Source organism: Camelus ferus, chromosome 33 (genome assembly GCF_009834535.1).
Source record: "Camelus ferus isolate YT-003-E chromosome 33, BCGSAC_Cfer_1.0, whole genome shotgun sequence".
Taxonomy (NCBI): Eukaryota; Metazoa; Chordata; class Mammalia; order Artiodactyla; family Camelidae; genus Camelus; species Camelus ferus.
This window is the reverse complement of record NC_045728.1, coordinates 17123618-17143532: the sequence shown is the minus strand read 5'-3', so window position 1 is coordinate 17143532 and position 19915 is coordinate 17123618. Positions and strand designations below refer to the sequence as shown.

At 47.9% G+C, this 19915-nt stretch overlaps 1 protein-coding gene and 1 non-coding gene across 2 annotated transcripts; one reads left to right on the top strand and one right to left on the bottom strand.

Annotated features, from left to right (window-relative positions):
• The first annotated feature begins 1633 nt into the window (after window positions 1-1633).
• Window positions 1634-19219, top strand: LAYN (layilin). Its single transcript, XM_032472339.1, has 7 exons — window positions 1634-2296; window positions 5215-5512; window positions 11037-11194; window positions 13079-13111; window positions 13728-13811; window positions 16283-16385; window positions 18146-19219. The coding sequence occupies exons 1-7, from the start codon at window positions 2212-2214 to the stop codon at window positions 18507-18509; spliced, it is 1125 nt and encodes a 374-aa protein (XP_032328230.1). The 5' UTR covers window positions 1634-2211; the 3' UTR covers window positions 18510-19219.
• On the bottom strand, window positions 14362-14433 carry TRNAA-AGC. The gene has a single exon. It is a non-coding gene; the product is annotated as a tRNA-Ala (tRNA).
• Window positions 19220-19915: the final 696 nt, after the last annotated feature.

The following is a 19915-nucleotide window of genomic DNA, read 5'->3' as shown; positions in this document are numbered from 1 at the left end:
CTTTAATTATTTTACTACTGTATTTGATACTACACAGTATCATCTTTCTTATCTTATACATTCTCAAACTCCTATTTAATCTTGTTTCCATTTGAAGGGTATTTCCAAAATTGCTAATATTTGATCTATATTATAAATATCAGGGGAGGAGGGGATAGCTCAGTGGCAGAAGGCATGCTTAGCATGCACAGGGTCCTCGGTTCAATCCCCAGTCCCTCCAGTTAAATAAATAAATACATACATACATACCTCAAAGCCCCCCAAAAATTTAATAAATGTTTATTTAAAAATAATCAGAAAAATAAGAAATAGTAAAAACAATAAGGAAATAGAGATTAAAGAAATGTCAGTCCTGAAAACTCTGTCTTCTTGCTGTAAAAAGAAAGTCTATTTTCCAAAATTTGGTTTATTCAGTTTCTGGAACATGTCTGAAGCCAGAAATGAATTGCTTTTAGTTCTGTGACTAGCTGGCTTAACATTCTTATGTCTTTATACACATGCATGTAATCCCACAGGCCATCCTCCCTCACTTTCAAAGGTCATTCCCTTTGGTATACACTGGAAAAGAGGAGGTTGAGAGTCTGTCCCCTCTGCGTTGTCGAATTGGAGGGTTGTACACGCCGCATCAGTGCTCGTAGACCTGTTTAGGACCACCATGCACTTTCCTCCTGGCCTCCACCTGCAACCCCTGGACACAGCCTCTATAAGATGCAGCTCTCATCCACAGGGCCAGCGGAGGAGTGGGTCACCCATTGGTCAGAACTTAGTCATTAGGGACACACCAAATTGCAAGGGAGGCTGGGAAATAGTCTTTAATGGAATTCTAACGAGTCACTGAATTCAAGGACTCTGTTACAACAAGAAGTGGAGAGTGGATATTAGCATTTCTGCCACAACACTATTGAGAGAAAAATGTTTTAAACAGAAGGAAGGTAATCAGGCCGAGAGAAGGGAAAGTTAGAAAGTTACAAACTGGCAAGCTCGGCATTATCAGGAATAAAAGTTACCCTGTTGAGATGATGCATTTGTCTGCCAGACAGCTAGCTCCCTGTTGCGAAGATGGACGTAGCAGGCTATCAGAGCCTCAGGCCCATTTGTCTAAAATTGCAGTGGCTCAGTCTGAGACCAAAACTCAGAAGACAGTGGCCTAGATGGGGCTTCTGCCCCGCTTCACAAGAGCGTGGTGCTGGAGAAAGGGCGAAGAAATCAGACCCACACTCCACCACTCAGTACTTTAGTTTTTGGACAGGAGGCTCACTATTATTTGAATATATTGGAAAATATTTTGCTTACTGTAAGAAGCAAATGTTAAAAAAAAAAAAAGCCTATGGTAGGAGTTAGAAGGAGCACACATCGAGGGCTACGGTGGTGAGGAAAGCTTTTCCAGAGGAAATGGGGTCATTCTTTCCCGGGGGGAGGGGAGCGGGTCATCTCCTTTCTAGCGTAAGTCCGAGGCTGGACAATCACCCCCACCCATGTGCCCTGCAAAAAGCAGTATTTTTTCCTTGCTGGGCAGGACACCCTGTGGTTTCTGGTAGGATCATTCTCCTCTCGGCCAAAACTAACTTTGTCTCCTCTGGACGCGCTCTACTCTGTCCCGTAACTTGCCTGACCAGTGGGCACACTGCCTACCTGAGCATCTGTTCTCCCCACGATTCCTTTCTCAGGTGTAGCCCTGAGTGCCTGGACTGCAGCCTACCGAGCCCCAGGCAGGTCTCAGAGTTTGCCTCTCCCATTGGCCCAAGTGCGGAGCCTGGGACGATGCCCCCGAGGAGTGGGGCCAAGATGTGGTCCGGTTTTTAGCCACAGTGCCGTCTTCATTAGATTTCGGAGAAGCGAGACTGGGATCTTCCTCGGCCCCGCGCCCGGGGCAAGTGCAGGATCTCCCAGGGAAGCTCGGAGAGGAGCAGGGAGCTGGCTCCCCTCCTCTGCTCACTCCCCGCGGGCGGGCCGGGTGTCTGGCGCCAAGCGCGCAGACTGAGGCGCTCGGGGGCGGGCCAGCCGGCCGGGCTGCCCTCCCCGCGGTGACGTTCCCGGGGGCGGAGGGGCGGCGGGCTGGCTCCGCGCCCTTCCCGCCTCCTCCCGGTGCCGGGTACGTCGGTCTTCGGGAGATGCTGCTGCCGCCGCTGGAGCTGTCGCACACGCCGCTGCCGGTCCGCCCGCTCCGCCGCCGTAGCGCCCAGGCGTCCGAAGGCGCACCCGAGCCGGGCCATGCGGCCGGGAGCCGCGCTGCTGGCCGCGCTGCTGGCCGCGCTGCGGACGGGGCCCGGGGGCGCGAGCGGTCGCCTGCTAAGCGGTGAGTGCGCGCTCTGGGGCGGGGGCTGGTTCCCGGGCGCGCTCGTCTGGTGCACCCACAGCACCCAAGCCGCTGCTTCAGGGCCACGGTGCCTCTTCTCTGACCCTACGTGGGGTGGATGTAGGGGCGGCACCCCCGCCCCACCAGTGCACTCGGCCGTCGGGCGCCCCTTGCTTCCAGGGGAGCAATCGCCCGGCGGCTGAGAGCAGCGCCGGTTCCCTGCGTGTCCTGGATCGCTGAAAGTCCGTTCTCGGCCCAGTCACCGGAATACCGGGAGGCTTAGGGCAGGCGAGACAGCGAGCAAACTGCTCTCGTAGACGCCCCCTCGGTCCGCTCCATTGAGCGCGGCGCAGTAGTCCCCGGGACCCCCAAGGAGGGAGGTCTCCTGTCCCCAGAGACGTTGGGATTCGGGATCCGCTGTGCCGTGGGAGCCCAGCCTGCTAGTCCCGGTCTCCTCTGGGAGGGGAGGGTGGCAGGATCCAGCGCCTGGAAGAAGAGCGCTTAAAGGTTGGGAAAGAAGCCTAGTTAGCGCGGGGCAAGCCCCGCCTGCCTCGGCGGAATGACTCTCTCTGCTTCCTTCCTCCTGTCGTGTCACTGCAGCCTCGGACTTGGACCTCAGAGGAGGTACAGTGCTCTGGCTTCTTGCCTCTTCCATTTGTCCTGCATGTCGGAGTCGGGGAGGGATGTCCGTGCCCCTGTCTCAGATTTCCTTCGCAGGCAACAGATTGGCCAAGAAGGATGGAGGAAAATGAAAACCTCCACTCTGTTATCCGTGCTTCCGAAGCTGATTGAAAGAATCTTAAGTTGGTTTCCGGATGGGCTGAGATGCAGGGCTGCGAAAGACGAGGGTAACTGAGTTCGGCTGTTTGGGTTGAGGATTGCACCGACTCTGTCCTCGGTGGTGGGGAACAGAAGTCCTTCCTGCCCCCCCTCTTCCTGCAAATGAGAGGGGAGAGACACTTCCTGAAGGCAGGGGAACCAGATGCACCCTCGGCCTCTTTCCAGCTCCGGCCTTCTCTGGCGCTCACTGGCTGACCTGGGATGTGTGGCCAGGCTGGGCCATACAGGAAACTCGTTTAAGGTGTTATGTTTTCCCTTGATAATCCAACGATGGAAAAGAGGGGACTGCCAGGAAATTCAACTCCAGGTTAGGAGTTCCTGGGGCTCATTTATTTTCCCTCAGCTGCCTCATTTCTGCATTTAAGGACGCACAGAAGCGGGACTGGCTCTCCTTCTCCGCGGCAGCATCCCAGCCACAGCCTCTCTGACCAGTGGTCCCCAGTCTCTCTGGAACACCTTGCTGAAAATGTCCTGCTTTTGAGGCCTCCTAGTTTGCTGATGAAACAATCCTGTTAGAGTTCCTCTAGCAACTGTAGAAAAATGATAGAGAAGAGGAGAAGATGCAAAACTTTAACAACTTGTTGATCACTGAGAATTTCTTTACAAAAGCGATGAAAGAAGAAATAGAAAATAAGAATTCATAGGAGCTTTCTGGATTATCTGCGTGTGCTCTGTTCCCATTTAGCACTGAAAATGCAGTTAACTGTCCGTGGCCTTTTGCCCTGTATTCTGGACAGTACTGGGACTAACAAATGCCATCTGGCTCCCTGCACAGTTGCAAAACAAATTAGAAAGATGAGAACATTCCGTGATGGCTGGGAAGAGGTTCCCAAACCAAAATCCTTTATCCCTTCCTCTTTGGCAGCAGGTCACACCCCCGACCCACGATCTGGCTCTCCATTGCAAGGGATTCCCCTTGCTGAAATCAGGTTTTCACTCGTACATCTGGATTCAGAAACACATGCTGTGTGTTCCTGTGGGCAAGGACATGGCATGTGTTTCTGTATTCCCGGCACCTAGCACAGCACCAGACACAGAGCATTATACGCTGTACATGCTGATTGAACAAAGGAGCGATGAGGCTAATGTTTTTGGTGTGGCAAGGCTTCAGGCACCCAGACACAAGCTAGGGTGGTGGGTAAATGGTGAACGATTTGTTATTCGACCTCAGTAGAATCCCATCCGTTTGTCCTAGACGGTTTTCAGGCCTTCAGGTATCAATCAGATGAGACACATGACAGGGACTCCCAATGCAACGTGATCCTGGGGTGGCGTGGAGAGCACGGCTCAGTGGTTATACTATAACTTTGTAATTAGATCAGGGCTCTGACTCAGGTGATGCTACTGATAGTTTATATGACCTTTGCGAAACTACTTAATTTTTCTGAGCCTCAGTTGTCCATTCTGTAAAATGGGGCACAAACAATCTCTACATCAGGGAATTATAAGCATTCAGTGGGATGAAGTACGTATGTAAATATAAAAGCCCTTAGCATAGGACATGCCTCATAGTAAGAGCTCAGTAAACCTTAGCTGATGTCTTTAGATGAGATCAGTAGCGGAAAACCCCACGGCTCTGATGTTCTTAGCTTCCGCTTATACCACAGACTGGGTGATTCTCAGTCCCGCTGCAAAGGCAGAGGGCTCCAATGTAGAGGAGCTCACCTTTGACATCAGAAAACCTCTCCTACCTAAAGGAACCCCCAAACAGAGATAACTGACTTTAAGCCACACTACCCCCTGAGGCTCCCTGATGGCAAGAAGTGTTATTTGTGTAACTTTAAGTGAAACCATACATCTTCATCTACCTCCCTTTTAAAACTTAATTTTAAAATATTTGCTTTTCAGTAATCTGTAATGGAACAAACAAAACGCGGAGTTCCTACACAGTTTAGTTTGCATCCTCATGCAGCAACGTGATGTTCATTTGCTTTGAAAGCCTAAGTGATGCTAAAAGGGTCCACTGATGAGTGGTCAGAATTCCTGCCTGGGGGTAGCTTCATTCAGGTGCCTCCAAGCAGCCCGGCCCTGGTAGGCTTTTGGGGGCACTGAAACAGGTTGGCCTCTTTTTTCTGTAGGGCAGCAGGTGTGCCGGGGTGGAACACAGCGGCCTTGTTACAAAGTCGTTTATTCCCATGATGCTTCTCGAAGACTGAACTTTGAAGAAGCCAGAGTGGCCTGCAGGAGGGATGGGGGCCAGCTCGTCAGCATCGAGTCTGAAGATGAACAGAGACTGATAGAAAAGTTCATTGAAAACCTGCTGGCTTCTGATGGCGATTTCTGGATCGGGCTCAGGAGGAGTGAGGAGAAACGGGGCAACGGCACGGCCTGCCGGGACCTTTATGCCTGGACCGACGGGAGCACAGCAACATTTAGGTAAGTGTGTGAACTCACAGCGGCTAACTCACTGCACATAACTCAGAAAGGAGGCAGGCTGGAGCCACGGGGCCCAGTTAGTGGGGCAGGCAAAACCCTGAGGGACAACAGTACTGGCATAGCCAGTGACCAAAGTGGCCAAGGTGGTGAATCAGCTCTAACTGGGGCCCAACTCATGTCCTGAGAGCTCTGTTCAGGAGGGTGTGGCCCAGAAGCATTGTTTCAATGGTACACGATGCTTGAAGCCAGTGGTTCTGCCTATCTGCCCGTTTGGACTAGAACCCCAGTGAGACATTAAAGGCCTGTGGGCTGAAGATTCAAGATAGGGCCCCAGGCCACAAGGAATGACAGGCAAGAAATTAGAGCCAAGATCTAATTCTCTGCATTGGCCAAGAGGGGACTTAAGGAAGCCTGCAGTTGACAGGGCCCTTCCAAATCCACCACACTGGACTCACATCACACACCTGCCCCCAGCACTGTGGCATGGCCATCGTTTCTTCTTAAGAAATGCAGTGACATGGAAAAATGTCCAAAAATATCCAAAGTAAAAGGCAGATATAAGACTGGGAAAATGTAGCAAAGTTAACAGAATTACTATCTTTTTACAATGAAGACTTTATTAAAAAGTCAATAAAGCACTAGCCGTTTATGGAAGTCAATAAAAGCCCAAAAGACAAAGAGGGAAGAGCCCCAACCAACAGTTCACAAAATAGAAAATCTAATTTGTAAACAATAATATGGGGGAGGGGGAGTTTAAAAACCCCTTTTCAATCAAAAGAATGAAGATTAGAACATATATTTAAGACAGCATGTCAGTATCTATCCAAGTCCACGTTATGCTTATGCTAATCAGTTCCACACCTTCATCTAAGTTCCGGGAGTATCTCCTCCAAGAGTCTCATGGGCCTCTTTTCCTGGGAGAAACTCTAAAAAGGAAGGTTAGTAGGAGGAACCACACTCCCCATCACTGCAGCTGGTCCCAGATGAGTGATACCTACTGACCTCCCTCCTCCTCTATTCAGTCTACATTCCCCCTCACCCTCTGCTCGGGGAGCCTCAATGGCTTGCTTACCTTGTGGCGAGACCCAGACCCTCATCCCTGAGGCCCTAGTCAGCTGGTACTTCTTGGGCTGGAGTGGTTGCACTTTTCCATTTACCACCAAAATTAAGCATGTGAGTACCGACAGGTACCCAAGTAGATAACCTGGGTGCCAAACATATTTCTTCCTGCCTATAATGTGTAATAGCAGAGATACCTTCTCGTCATGAGTGTCAGTACCTCCTGTAAAGATCATGACTCCTCTTCTTGCCTGCGGGTCCCTGGACACAAATATCCCAGGTCTCCAAGTGGCAGCCAAAGCTCATAGTTCAGTAAGACTCTTGCTGGATCTTCTGGTGGAAGGATGCCCTCTTTGGGTACCAGGACCCCTAAACCCACAGAGCTCAACATTGCAGAGACAAGAAGCACAAATTCCCCAAGTGATGGTGAGCAGGGCTTCCACCCCCTTGGTTCCTAGACCCCAGCTTACTTATGGGGACACAGGATGATACATAGGTCATTGATTCAAAGTGTGCACTGCATCTTGGAGGATGGTGCTCCATCTTCACAAAGTATTGCCTCTAAGCTAGTGCTTCAGCTGTGTTTTCAACAAGCTCATCCATCGCTCTGTCAGACTGGCAGCTTCAGGATGGCCGAATGTGTGATACAACTAGTAAACCCCCTGTCTACTCCCCCATCTCCTTTGCTATAAAGCATGTCTCTTGGTCTGATGAGGTGTTGTATGGGATGCTGTGCTGTTAGATCAGATACTGTGTAAGCGTTTAGATGGTGGTGCCAAGACCCTGAGGCAGGAAAGGCAAACCCATATCCAGACTGTGTGCCTCTTCCTAGCAACATGAATCATTGCCCCTCTCAGGATGGAAGGGGTCCAGTGTAGTCAGCTTGCCGCCCAGTGCTGGTCTGGCCTCTGTTCCTGGCAGGCTGGGTGCTGGGCAGTAGCTGGATTGGCCATGGTGACAGGGAGCGGATACTGCTGAGCCTATGCGTAGCCGCCATCCCTGCCACCACGGCTACTCCAGTATGTATCCGTCACACCAGCACTGGGGCAGCTGGTAACAGGCTGGCTGGCATCAGCTGGCTGAGTCACTCTGTCTCCCGGGTTGTTTAGTGCCTCTTCCATGCTAGGTGCCTCTTGGTTGTCTTTACCACAGAGATCTCCATATTTGATGCCTCCTCCTGTATGTCTATGCACATCACTCTATCCAAGAACACCTTGTCCCCAGTCTTCCACCCTTTCTCCTCTTAGACTCCTGATCAGTTGGCCAAGCTCTTTGCCTTACCCCTGAGTTTTTATATATTCTAACCTCCAATTACTTCTCTTTTCATATAAGGTGGCTAGCTAGGGGCACCAGCTAAGCTCTGGCCATCGGGAGGACGTCTCCTTGCCACTTGATCTTTCAAGGCCACCTCTGAGCGGGGCTGTGGTGTAGCTGCTGCCCATTTGGAGTTGCACCCTGATGCGTGGCCGACTCATCCATGAACCAAGCTTAGACTGAGTCTGTGAGCTAGTCATGACGGACTCCCTTCCAGGAGTAAGCTGGGAGACAGGCTCTGTTCCACAGTGGGAGATGTCATGGCCGTCTGTCCTAGTGCTCATGCTGTGCACTTCGGTCCTGAATGTACCTCTTCTGTTTTATAATGGATCGATTCCAGGCCTGCCCAATTTTTCTGACGAGGTGTGTCTTCCGGTATCTCAGTCATGATGAGCGAGTTGGATTGCATGGTCTCTTGGTGCTCCTTGCCTAGCAGCAAGCCAAGGTTTGCTTGGCAAAAGGTGATTTTGTCTCAGCTACAGATAATATGGCCTTCCCACGCAATCCTAAGGGTCTGCGTTGTGATTCTGCCACTGGGGCTTGCACTCATTCTATGTGGTATTATTACTCTCACCACTGATACCTCTAATAATAGGGTCTGCTGGATTATGTGGCCCAAGGGGCAAATCTGCTTACACCACAGCCTAGAACTGCTTCAGAGCCCTTTTCTGCCCGAGGCCCCACTCAGAGACAGCTGTCTTTCATGTCAGCTGATAAACGTGCCAAGCAGTATTTCCAGGTGTGAAATACTCAGCCTCTAGAACCCAAAGAGGCCTGCCAAGTGCAATGCTTCCTTCTTCAAATTATTGCAAGATGGTTCATATTATTCTGAGAGGCAGTAATTTATCCTTTAATTTGAAAGAGATGTTCTGGCGTTCCCTAGATCACAAGACAGCTGCACATTTTCACAAAGTAGCAGGGCCCTGAATCTTCAGATTTATCTCCCAACCCTTAGAGCCCATAAGTCTTACTAAGGCCTCCAGTCCTTGTTCATCTAGCAATGATGTCAGCAACATGGCGGACCTGTGTGATTCTCTGCAAGCTACCAGGACGGTCCAGGTCTCTTCACATCATATTATGACAACAGGTAGGAAGGTTAACACAATCCTGAGGCAAGATTGTAAGTGTACCCTGTTGTCCATTGCAGATGAATGCAAACTGTTTCTGATTCTCTTTCTGATACAGATAAGAAAGAATGTGCTCGCCAAATCTGCAAACCAGGGACCCAAGGGCACGTTAACCAGCTCTAGCAAAGATACCACATGAGGCTTAGCAGTGCAATGGAGGCTTCTACTTGGTTCAATTTGTGCTACTCCATTGTCATCCTTCAGGACTGCCTGATTTTTGCAGAAGCCAGACTAGCAAATTACATAGAGACATGACAGGGAATACCATTCTCCTAGTCTCTGGGTCTTGAAAGGTGGCACTACTTTCTGTCATCTTCATCTAGTTAAGACACTGGTCTTTATTTAGTACCTTGGAGAGGATGGGGAAGAGTGCAATTTCAGAGGCTTCCATTTGACCTTCTCCACTATTAGCTCTTACCCCATAGGTTTTTAATTCATATATTTTGAGATTGAATAACGACCACTGGATGAGTCCCACTGGGAGCTGATCCTGAGCCAGAAACCCATTTAATACTTGGCCTCAATATGCTCCCACTCAAATGGGTAGCCTTAATAACACTTCAAGTCTTTGGGTTGACTTGCACCCTGTGTCCAACTGCCCTTGTAATATTTGTGTATTTCTCTTTCCCCAGGATATGGTTACTTGAGTAAATGGCCATAAGTCCCTTTGGGAGAATAGATGAAATTATTATCATGTGCACTGGCCATGGTGTGGCAGGGCCTTCCTCCTTCTAGCAGCGAGTTCCTAGCCTGAAAGCTGGTGCCAGAAACTAGATGCCAGGCATAATATTGCATCCATTCCATCATCTGTGAGATAAAGAACATAAAGCCAGAGGGCCGGTGGGGAGGAGGACAAGACAAGTCAAGGTAGGAGGTCCACCAACAGGGTTGGGAAATGGCCTGGAGGTAACTAATGAGGCGCAGAGCCCAGCCCCAGGCAGGGTCCCCAGCTGTCCAGGCAGTGTCCGAGCAGTGTGGCAAGCTCAGCTATTATCCAGGCAAACTCAGCACAGTGGGTGCAGGAAAGGATTTTCCTTTTGGAGGACGGCAGCACAAGACTCAAGCAGAGCCGTACTGGGGTGCTACCTGGAGACCTGTCTTAGCTGTCTCCTAAGAAGGGGCTCCAACAAGAGCTAGGCAGAGCAGCAGGGCTCAGCTAAAGTCTGAGCATCAGGGCATGATCTGGGTCCCGCAAGGAGACAGCTTAGCTGGGTAACCCAGCAGACTACCAAGGCCGGCCCAGAGTCAGCACACGGGGTGGGTGCCCGCAGGATTTAGACTATCTATGGAATCAGAGGCTTTAACCTGGCACCCACATACCCAACGAGATGGCGGCACCATTTAATTCCAAGTACCCTGAAGGCTGCTAAGACACCCCATCCAGGAGCCAGGGAGACCAAGACAAGAAATCAGGCAGCAGAGGCTGACAGGGCTTACCAGCCTGATGAAGTGGGAACAACTTAAAAACTGAAAAAGACGATGTGGGCCTCCCATTCATGTCCCCACCCCTTCTCCTGCTTTGAAGCCTTCACATTTTGGAAAGTCTTGCTCAGATGCTTGAATTTTCTATCTACTCCTTAGAGCTAGAAAGACAGTTATGGCTGTTGAAAAGGATGGGGCGATGGGAGCAGGGCAAGCTCTGGCTGAGATAAGCCATGCCTCTTCTCAGCGCATCTGATGTCTTTAAAAAAAAAAAAAAGAAACAAAGAAAGAAAATCCAGTTAGCCAAAATCAAAAAAGAAATCAGACTGTCCAGACTGGCCCTGCCAGCTGCTTTTTCTCATAATTACTTTGCAGACATTATATGGTAATCTATTCTTCCCTGCAGAGAGGCTGTGGCAAATGTCAGATGACTGATTGTGATGTCCGTCCTAGAAAGCGTGCGCTTCTGCTTATTGGCAACACTTCAATTCCTCCCTCTCTCTTAAGTTTGTGGCTCAGTGGAATTTGATGGGAAAACCAAGGCTTTGCAGGCTTGCAGTATCCTGCTCCAGTTGCCACCACTGTTGACCCCTTTCCTGCAGGAACTGGTACGTGGATGAGCCTTCATGCGGCAGTGAGATCTGCGTGGTCATGTACCACCAGCCATCAGCCCCCGCCGGCATCGGGGGCCCCTACATGTTCCAGTGGAATGACGACCGATGCACCATGAGGAACAATTTCATTTGCAAGTATTCCGATGGTAATGAATTCTCTCCCAAGTTATGTGGCTGCATTCTGAGCCTCCTCTCTCATTTCACAAGTAGCTGCTGGTTCCAAGAATTTGTCATGTGGTCTCTGAGAAAGAGTGTTGCAAATGCCAGCAGTTAAACACTGGGAATTCTTACAAAGGGAAACGTAATGATGCTTCCTCACTGAGGAGTAATTGTAGCAAAGGAGAGAGGTATCCGATGCTACGAGAGGGATGAAGAAATGAAAGGATCTGATGTATGTATGATAAAACAAGAATTATGAGAACTGTAAGAAACAAAAAGCCCTCTCAGTGGACAATTACAAATTCTTATTCTTTCCATATGTGAGGTTGTGCACTGTAGGAACTTGGAATGAAGGAGAAATGGGAAAGGTTGCTGGCCATTATTCCTGCAAGCTCTCTACCAGCCATGTGAGATTATTTTCTGGGGCTTTAAGGAAACAGAATAACCAGAGGAGGTAGGTGATAAAGGACACCAATTTTACCGGCACTGGGCAGATGGCAGCACTTTGACGGGCAGGTTTAAACTCCTCAGGCCACCCTCTGTAAATGCCTTGTAAACTCAACTGGCATTTGCTTCTAGATCTGTTAGGGGTTTTGAATTGGCTACAAGTCTGTAGTCTTGCTGTGCCAGGGTTCCCCAAACTCCTCCATTATGTCGGACTTTGAACTTGACATGCCATGATTTTTGCTCTGTTAAAGTTTTCCACCTCCCTGAAGCCAACTGCTTGACCTCATTTCTGCATCCTTTCCTGACAAGAGGAGAGTGACTTGTTAGTTACGTCTAGTTGGGGACCAGACAATCCCATCATTTTAAAATTGTTTGAATTTGACTGCTTTTGCTGCTAAAGTGTTTTCTTCCGCCCTCTTCAACCACACAGAGGAACTCCCCTCCAGAGACCTGGCCCTTCTCACCGTACAGAGTTGTCTCAGGCAGGGAGGTTGCAAGGACCGAGGCTGGCTTAGCGGGGCACCTTTTCAGAGCAGTGGAAGCAAGACCCATCACTTTTCTTCATTACATCCTATGATCTCTGTGATTTAAATGTTTATGCTTTTTAAACGTTTTTGGAAATGTGAGGTTTTGACTTTTGTTTTCGTATCCTTTTATTTTGGGATTTTGAACCCAGTTAGTCTTTTAGAACCATGTTCTTGATGAATTTTGTTATTGCCTGTGTTAGATTGAGTCCTGGCAGGAAAGAGATGGCACGCTCAGAGGACACTATGATGATACCGGCAGAGGTGTGGGCACAGGGCACAAGAGGATGCAGTGCCCGGGGACCAGCTAAAACTGTTACCTACCCCCAGGCTTCAAGGAGCAAGGGGAGGGAACGGTTTTAGTGGAACTGAGAGAATGCCTCTGCCTCCAACTGGTGAAGTCCAGTCAAAAAGGGAGCCCCGGTGACACAGTCCAGAGAGTCCCTTGCTTCGACATCATCCCGGATAGGAATTGATCAGACGTCTTGGATTGCTTTAATACAGTCCAGGCCTGAGCATAGCTGGGACAGAGTAGGGATTACAGTTGAAACCAGACCAGCCGCACATCGATCAGAGCTGAAGCTGCGTGACAGTGCATAGGGCTTCATTGCACCAGTCTTTCCACTTTGGGGTATATTTGAAAATATTCATATTTAAAAGTTTTAAAATACTTTTTTTGAAAAGAAAAAAAAGTACCCAGGTAAAGCCGGGGGAAGGCTAGCTCTTGTGCAGAAGTGATTCTTTGGACTTGCTAACCTAGTTCCTGGTGTCTGATTACACTAAATAAGGTTTACCAGATGACTAAATGAGCAAGTCAATGAAGACCATGCTCTTGCCAATTTCATCCAGATGGCGTGGAAATTTGGTTATTGTTCTCATTCTTGTTTCTTTCTGCTGCAGAGAAGCCAACAGCTCCTTCTACCAGACCTGGAGGTAAGACTGTCATTTGCAATTTGGGTTAATTTGGGCTGTTTCACAATCCCTCTTTCTAGGTCTAGAACCATGTGTTCTTTAGACCAGAATATTCAATGGAGAGACCACTGGTGTTAACCTCGACCATTTGGACAGGTACATGCACACCCAGTCATGACAAGTGGTTCATTAATCTCACCTCCAGTGGTGCCTTTCTCTCCAACGTCTGAAAAGGAACAGCTGCAAATTCAGTTTGGGATGTCTCTTGTCATTATTGACAATGCGAAAGGAATAATTCAATCTAACGAGACAAGAAGTGAGCCACACTGATAATTTATGGTCCGAGAAGTGTCATTGGCCCTTCCCCTTGGCACCTCAGTGCCTTATGAGCCTTGATGCCAGCTGCCTGCTGGTTGCGTCTGTACGGGATTCTTGGCAGCAAGAGTCGCACCGGAAAGATGAAGACAAGTAAATCTCTAGCCCAGCAAATTCAGCTCTTTACTTGTCTGTTTATAAATGGCACTGGTCACACTGCTACTGCTTTTTGGCATCCTACCCTGAACCTGGTAGGACCTCAGTGAACATCTAGATTGTGATGTGTTTTTCCAGGTTCCCAAGTCCATGTGTCTCTCTCCAGGTGAAGGAACAGAGCCAGCGACACCCATACTTCCAGAAGACACAGAGAAAGAAGATGCCACGGAAACACTAAAAGAAAGCAAAGGTATCTACAGACTCTCCCAGGGTAAAACAGATCATTGGATTCTCTTGATCACAAATTACTCGTGGTTACATTCCCTACTTTGTTCCTTCCCACAGCTACTTAAAAATGGAACCAGACAGGGCACTTGTGGCTTTGTAAAAACTGCATTAAATGTTAGATTTCATCCGTGAAATATGCAAATGGAGTTATCCTAAGACAACTGGGGGGAACAGAGGAGACAGGAGGGGAAAAGCTGCATGAAGAGGGAGGGAGCCTTGAGAACCACCCAGAAGCCTGGGTGGGGAGGGTGGAGGAGGGTGTTGGGGTCAGGGGATAGGGTGGACTAGAGAATGGATGTAGAGAAATAAGAGCAGAAAAACCCAGGCCATGATGCACAACAGCCATGATTAATATTAATTTTTGAGACAAATAGAGGAAATGGGTAAACATCTTAAATGTTAAATCATAAAAGATAAAAGAAAATGGGGTGATAAACAGGAGTGCTAATGGACTTTAAAATTTTTTTGGTTTTTTTCTTGAGGGGCAGGGAACTACCTTTATTTATTTTTAATGGAGGTACTGGGGATTGAACCCAGGACCTCATGCATGCTAAGCATGCGCTCTACCACTGAGCTATACCCTCCCCCAAGTGCTAATGTACTTTCAGCCTCAACTCTCTCCTTGGGTTAAAGAGGAAAGTCTGGGCTGTTTACTAGACTTATTGTGGTGATCATTTCATGTTGTATGCAAATATCAAATCAATACGTAATACATCCGAAACTAACATAATACTGTACGTCAACTAGATCTCAATTAAAACAAAGAGAGGAAGATCTGGGGGTTTGTCACTGAGCAACTTTTTAAAAATCACTTAATTTTTCCATTTAATCATTTGCATAATGGGAAAAAAAAAAAGTTTTTTCTCACCTACCTGAGAACATTACTGTGTCCATAAAATGAAATAGGATATTGCAATACTGCAATTCAGTTCTGACACTAGCCATCCCAAGTTAGCAGGGCTCACAACAGCTTAAGGGCTCAGTCCCCAACAAGACAGCTTCTTACTTCCAATATCAGCACAAGTTCAGGGGTCCCCAGGCCACCCACACTTCTGATCCACTCGGAGTGCCCACGAGCCACTCATGTTCAGTTATTCACTAGCACAACTCACAGAACTCGGGAAAACACTATGCCTGTGACTGCCTTTTGTTATAAAGGATGCAAACCAGCCAATTGAAGAAACGTGTAAGGTGAGATCTGGGAGGGTCCCAGTGGAGAGGCTCTGTGTCCTCTCCCTGTGGAATCAGGAGGCCCTGTCACCGTCCTGGCGCATCCACGTGTTCACCAACCAGCAGGCTCCCCTGAGCTTTGGTGTGCAGAGATTTTATTGCGCTGTCATTACACAGCACAGCTGATTTGATCATTGACCCATCATTGGCCGTGTCATTGAACTCATCCCGTAGGCCCCACTCCTTCCCCACCAGCCCCCTATCCTGTGTCATCTCTGTCAACGTAAACTCTGATCTGGTCTAAGGGGCTCATGAATAACAAAGTCGCTCCTATTACCTGAGAAATTCCAAAGATTTAGAGCCTCCCTCTGAGGGACAAAGGCCAGTCAAATTCTTTATCACACAACAGATGTAATGCTTTGGAAAAAGAAGAAAGTGCTGTGCAGAGGTGGGTAGCATTTTTATTGCTCATTGTTATTCACGGTGATATTTAAAGTGGGTTTTGTGTGAGGGTCTTGGGGTGGTTGTCAGGTTTGCAGCCTCACAGAAGAACAAAGCAACAACTTCTGGATGGGTCAGGAATCTTGGACCAGTAGGAGTAGGAAAGGGAGGGGCCAGTCCTCAATCCTTGATTCCTCCCAAAGCCCCTTGAGGGAAAATTCTCTGGTTCTAAGGCTTAAAGGACAGGAAGTTCTGGATGGGAGATCTCTGAGTGCCCTCAACAGTCCCTGCTCATGGACCCGACTTGTTCCAGTCAGTCTGAGCCAGAAACGCTGCGAATGCTCTGCAGCCTGATTCGCCTGCTTCACGTGACCTTCTCATTCCTGGTTATAACACTGAGACTCCTGGTTTACTCCCTGCCCCCCCAACTAAATCCCATCTTGGAAACGACCATTTCTGTCCTTAGACGCAAAGACGTCATTTCCCTCAAACAGCCTCTGCCTTGTTTACAAAGAGGGAGGACAAGAAAAGAGATCATCTCTTTCCTCTGAAAAAAATATTTGATTCACAGAAATACCCTTCTTATCTTTTGCAAGAGACCTGAAAATGTAAGCTTCTTTTCTCTCTATTCCTGCAGATAATAGGACAGGTAGAAAATCCTCATTTACTAAAACTGGAAGACTTTGCAGGCTGGGTTAAACGTATATCTATTCCTTGCAGAATGTGCTCCTTGTAATACTTGGTGTTGATTATGCTTGTTTAAGCCTGTTTTGAAGATTTAGAAACATCACTGATGCTGACAATGTACGCCTTTCTTTTCAGAAGCTGCCCTGAATCTTGCCTACATCCTCATCCCCAGCATCCCCCTTCTCCTTCTCCTCGTGGTCACCGCTGGTGTATGTTGGGTTTGGATCTGTAGAAGGAGGCAAGTAACACCTTCATCATGTAAATCTTTGTGTCTTCTGAACTCTTTGAGATTTTGGACATTGCCCTCTTTACTTCATTAAAAGCCATGGCAGCTCCCAGAGAATCACCTGCTGTACATTTGAGAGTAAATTCTCCAGCGAGCTCAGGGCACTCAGAAGTACTAAGCATGTGCGCTTAGCTGTGATTAAGAGAATGATCTTACATTCTTTAATTTTTGTATGTGAACGATTTTACATGACGTAAGGGGAGACTGCGTTCACCAGGGTACCCACATGTCACTCAGCAAAGTGCTCTCAGAAATGTGTGCTCTCACTGCAAAAATGTCTGTCCTCTGTTAATGGATCATGGACCACCATTTTTGAGGTACCCAGAGCTCTTCTCAGCTACCTTTTTATTCCCCATCATCATGGTACACATAGAAGAAGGCTGGCATTGTCATTTTACAATAGGAAAACAAAGGTACAGTTTAAGACTTGACTCCCTAGATGGCAAATTTAAGACAAATTAGTAAGATTCCAATGTAGAACCTACTTCATTTAATAATAACTTCTTTATAGGATTATTAGAAGAATTAAAGCAGTTAATATACACAGAACAGGTATACAGTAAGCTCTCAAAAAAAGTTCTCTCCTGAGGGGGTGGGTATAGCTCAGTGGTAGAGCACATGCTTAGCAGGCATGAGGTCCTGGGTTCAATCTCCAGCACTTCCATTAAAATAAAAAAATTAAAGAAAAATGTTGTCTCTTAGGATGATCATTTTTATTAGTTAACTCCTTTTCATGTAAAAACAGAATTCAGTTCAAAAAATTGCAAGTATATTTTCTTTTTGGGGGGAGGTAGGGGTAGGTAATTAGGTTTATTTATTTATTTACTTATTTTTAATGCAGGTTCTGGGGACTGAGCCCAGGGCCTGGTGCATGCTAAGCACACACTCTACCACTGAGCTGTGCCCTCCCCTCTGCAAATATATTTTTTAACTGCTTGCTCTGCAGTTGGTTCTTGATTTCCTTTCCTTATTCTATTTAACGCCTCGCCACGATTTGGGAATTGTGACTTTAACGCTGGAGTCTATTTCAGGGATTTTTAACTCTTTTTGTGACAAAGACCCCTGTAGCTGTCTGGTGAAGCCTGTGGACCCCTTCCCAGAACAATATTTTAAATGCATAAAATGAAATACATCAGATTGCAAGAGAAGCAATAACATTGATGTATAGTTTAGCAAGATATTTCCAAAAATGAATGTGAAACAGTAATACATGGGCTTCTTTATTAATGCTTCTTTATTTAGTGGTGGGTATAATACTGACGTAGAGATGAGCATAAAATATATTAAGGCATCTTAAATAAGAACTGTGATGTGATATGAAAATGTCTATGATTTTTGTTGGTGATCAAGTCAAAAGTATTACTGCTTCTACTCGGACTGATTGCCCACATTCAGAATTGAAGGACAGGGGAAATTTCACTTAGAAATTTTTTTTTAATGTGGTATTTTCCCTTATGCAGTTCTATCCGTGGACCCTCTGGGGGCTCTGGGGGTCCCAGGATCACCACCACTGTTCTGTGCTCTGGCAGCAGTGGCTGATAGATACAAGGGGCACTTTCCTGTTTTAGCCCCGCCCCACCCCGAAGCCCCCACCTGTAGCTGAGAAGCGCAGCGTGCAGTGACTGCCCAGGGTGGCGTCCTGCGGCCAGGACGGGAGGCACGGGATGCCCCAGCCCCCTTGCCTGCTCAGCCCTGGTTCCCTCTCCTCCTAGGAGCCGGGAGCAGCCGGGCCCCAGCTCGAAGGCGCAGCATCCCCGCTGGCCCGCCGCTCAGCCCGGGAACAGCCCGGACCTGGAGGTTTACAACGTCATACGGAAACAAAGCGAGGCGGACTTGGCCGACACGCGGCCAGACGCGAAGAACGTTTCATTCCGAGTGCGATCGGGAGAAGCCACTCCCGACGCCGTGTCTTGTGACTATGACAACATGGCTGTGAACCCGTCCGAGAGCGGCTTCGTGACGCTGGTGAGCGTGGAGGGCGGCTTCGTGACCAACGACGTTTACGAGTTCTCCCCGGACCGAGCGGGGAGGAGCAAGGAGTCTGGCTGGGTGGAAAATGAAATCTACGGTTATTAGGACGCACGGACAGGAATGAGGGAGACGAGAAAAGCAAAATTCTCCTATTTTCTATAAGGAAAATACTCAGAAGGTCTACGAAAGCGCTCAGATCAGGTCCTGGGGGTGAGCATGAGACCCCCACAGCCCCTGCTGGATCCCCAGTGTGGGCTGTACCCCCTTATCCCAGCCCCTCACCCGCTCCGACTTCTGAGATAGCACCTTGCCCAGGGTCTGGCACATCGTAGAAAATAAAATAACTGCTCGTCGGAAGTGACTATCAAGAGACAGTGCTTTCATTGGCGGGGAAAAGGCTGCGGCCGTGGAGTTCGGGAAACCAACCTCCAGCTTTGTTTTTCTTGCTCTGAACAGCAGTGCACAGAGTCACAGAGACAGAAATTACAGAAGCTTTTCAAAGCCCATGTATGCTAGCATCACGCTGACCTGTGCATCAGTGACTCTTATCTGTTTTTTTTTTTTTCTTTTTCCCAAAGAATCAAATCAAATAAAAAGCAGGAAACAGAATGTTAGTCTGTGTCTACAGACCTTCCTCTGCATGTGGCCTCGAGGGACCTTTTTTCTTTCTCCTGACATCCAAACTTGGAAAGATCTAAAAACGAAGTTTGAATCTCGGCTTCTGGGCTTATGTGTGTTCCCAGCTCTGACATGCACGTTGTTGTTTGTCTGTTTGTTTTATTGCAGTATCGACATAATATTAGTAATAATACTAATGATTTTGCCTTTTTGTTTTTGGGATGTGTTTCAAATACTTTCGGACTCAAAGGCAGAGAAAAGTGGCTTATCATTCATTTACCATATGCAGTTCTGAAGGCCGTTATTTAAATTGTCAGTAACATCCTTCTATCAGCTTAATAATCTTATTATTTTAACCACTCCTCATTTATCTTGTTTTTGAAAGGTTTGTAACTGTCTCATACGTGGAGCCCCACACTAAGCAGAGTTAACTAGTCTGGGTCAGAGCAGTAATGAATTATGGTCCTTGCATAATTACCTGCCCTCCTGGGGCAGAGAACAGGGTGGGTAGTAACAGCATTTATGCCTGCTTCAGGGAAGTGTGTTTTGTGGAGTTACAATATTTCAAGCAAAAAGAGTGATCCCAGAAGGACTGGTTTATCGTCCCAAACATCGAAGTTCCCACTTTTGCTTCAGATCTTCCCGGCTCTATGACCCTTTATCCTCCCCTGTCCCCCCGTACTCTGGCCTCTACTAGTCTACAAGCATCAAGAAGGCGGGAGTCCCATCCGCCCTGTCAGCCGTGTACCCCCTGTACCCCAGACAGCACCTCGCACGGAGCAGACATCCAAACTTGTTGGATGGATGGACAGTTCATCTTTCAGATTGATGTAAAATCGCCTAAATATTTCAACTTACAAGTTTGCAGGACCCATTTTTCACACTCCACCTGG

Coding starts and splice junctions, on each gene's coding strand:
- LAYN (XM_032472339.1), top strand. CDS start 2,212: ATGCGGCCGGGAGCCGCGCTGCTGGCCGCGCTGCTGGCCGCGCTGCGG. Junction 13,112..13,727: donor TCCTTCTACCAGACCTGGAG/GTAAGACTGTCA, acceptor GTCTCTCTCCAG/GTGAAGGAACAGAGCCAGCG. Junction 16,386..18,145: donor GTTTGGATCTGTAGAAGGAG/GCAAGTAACACC, acceptor CTCTCCTCCTAG/GAGCCGGGAGCAGCCGGGCC.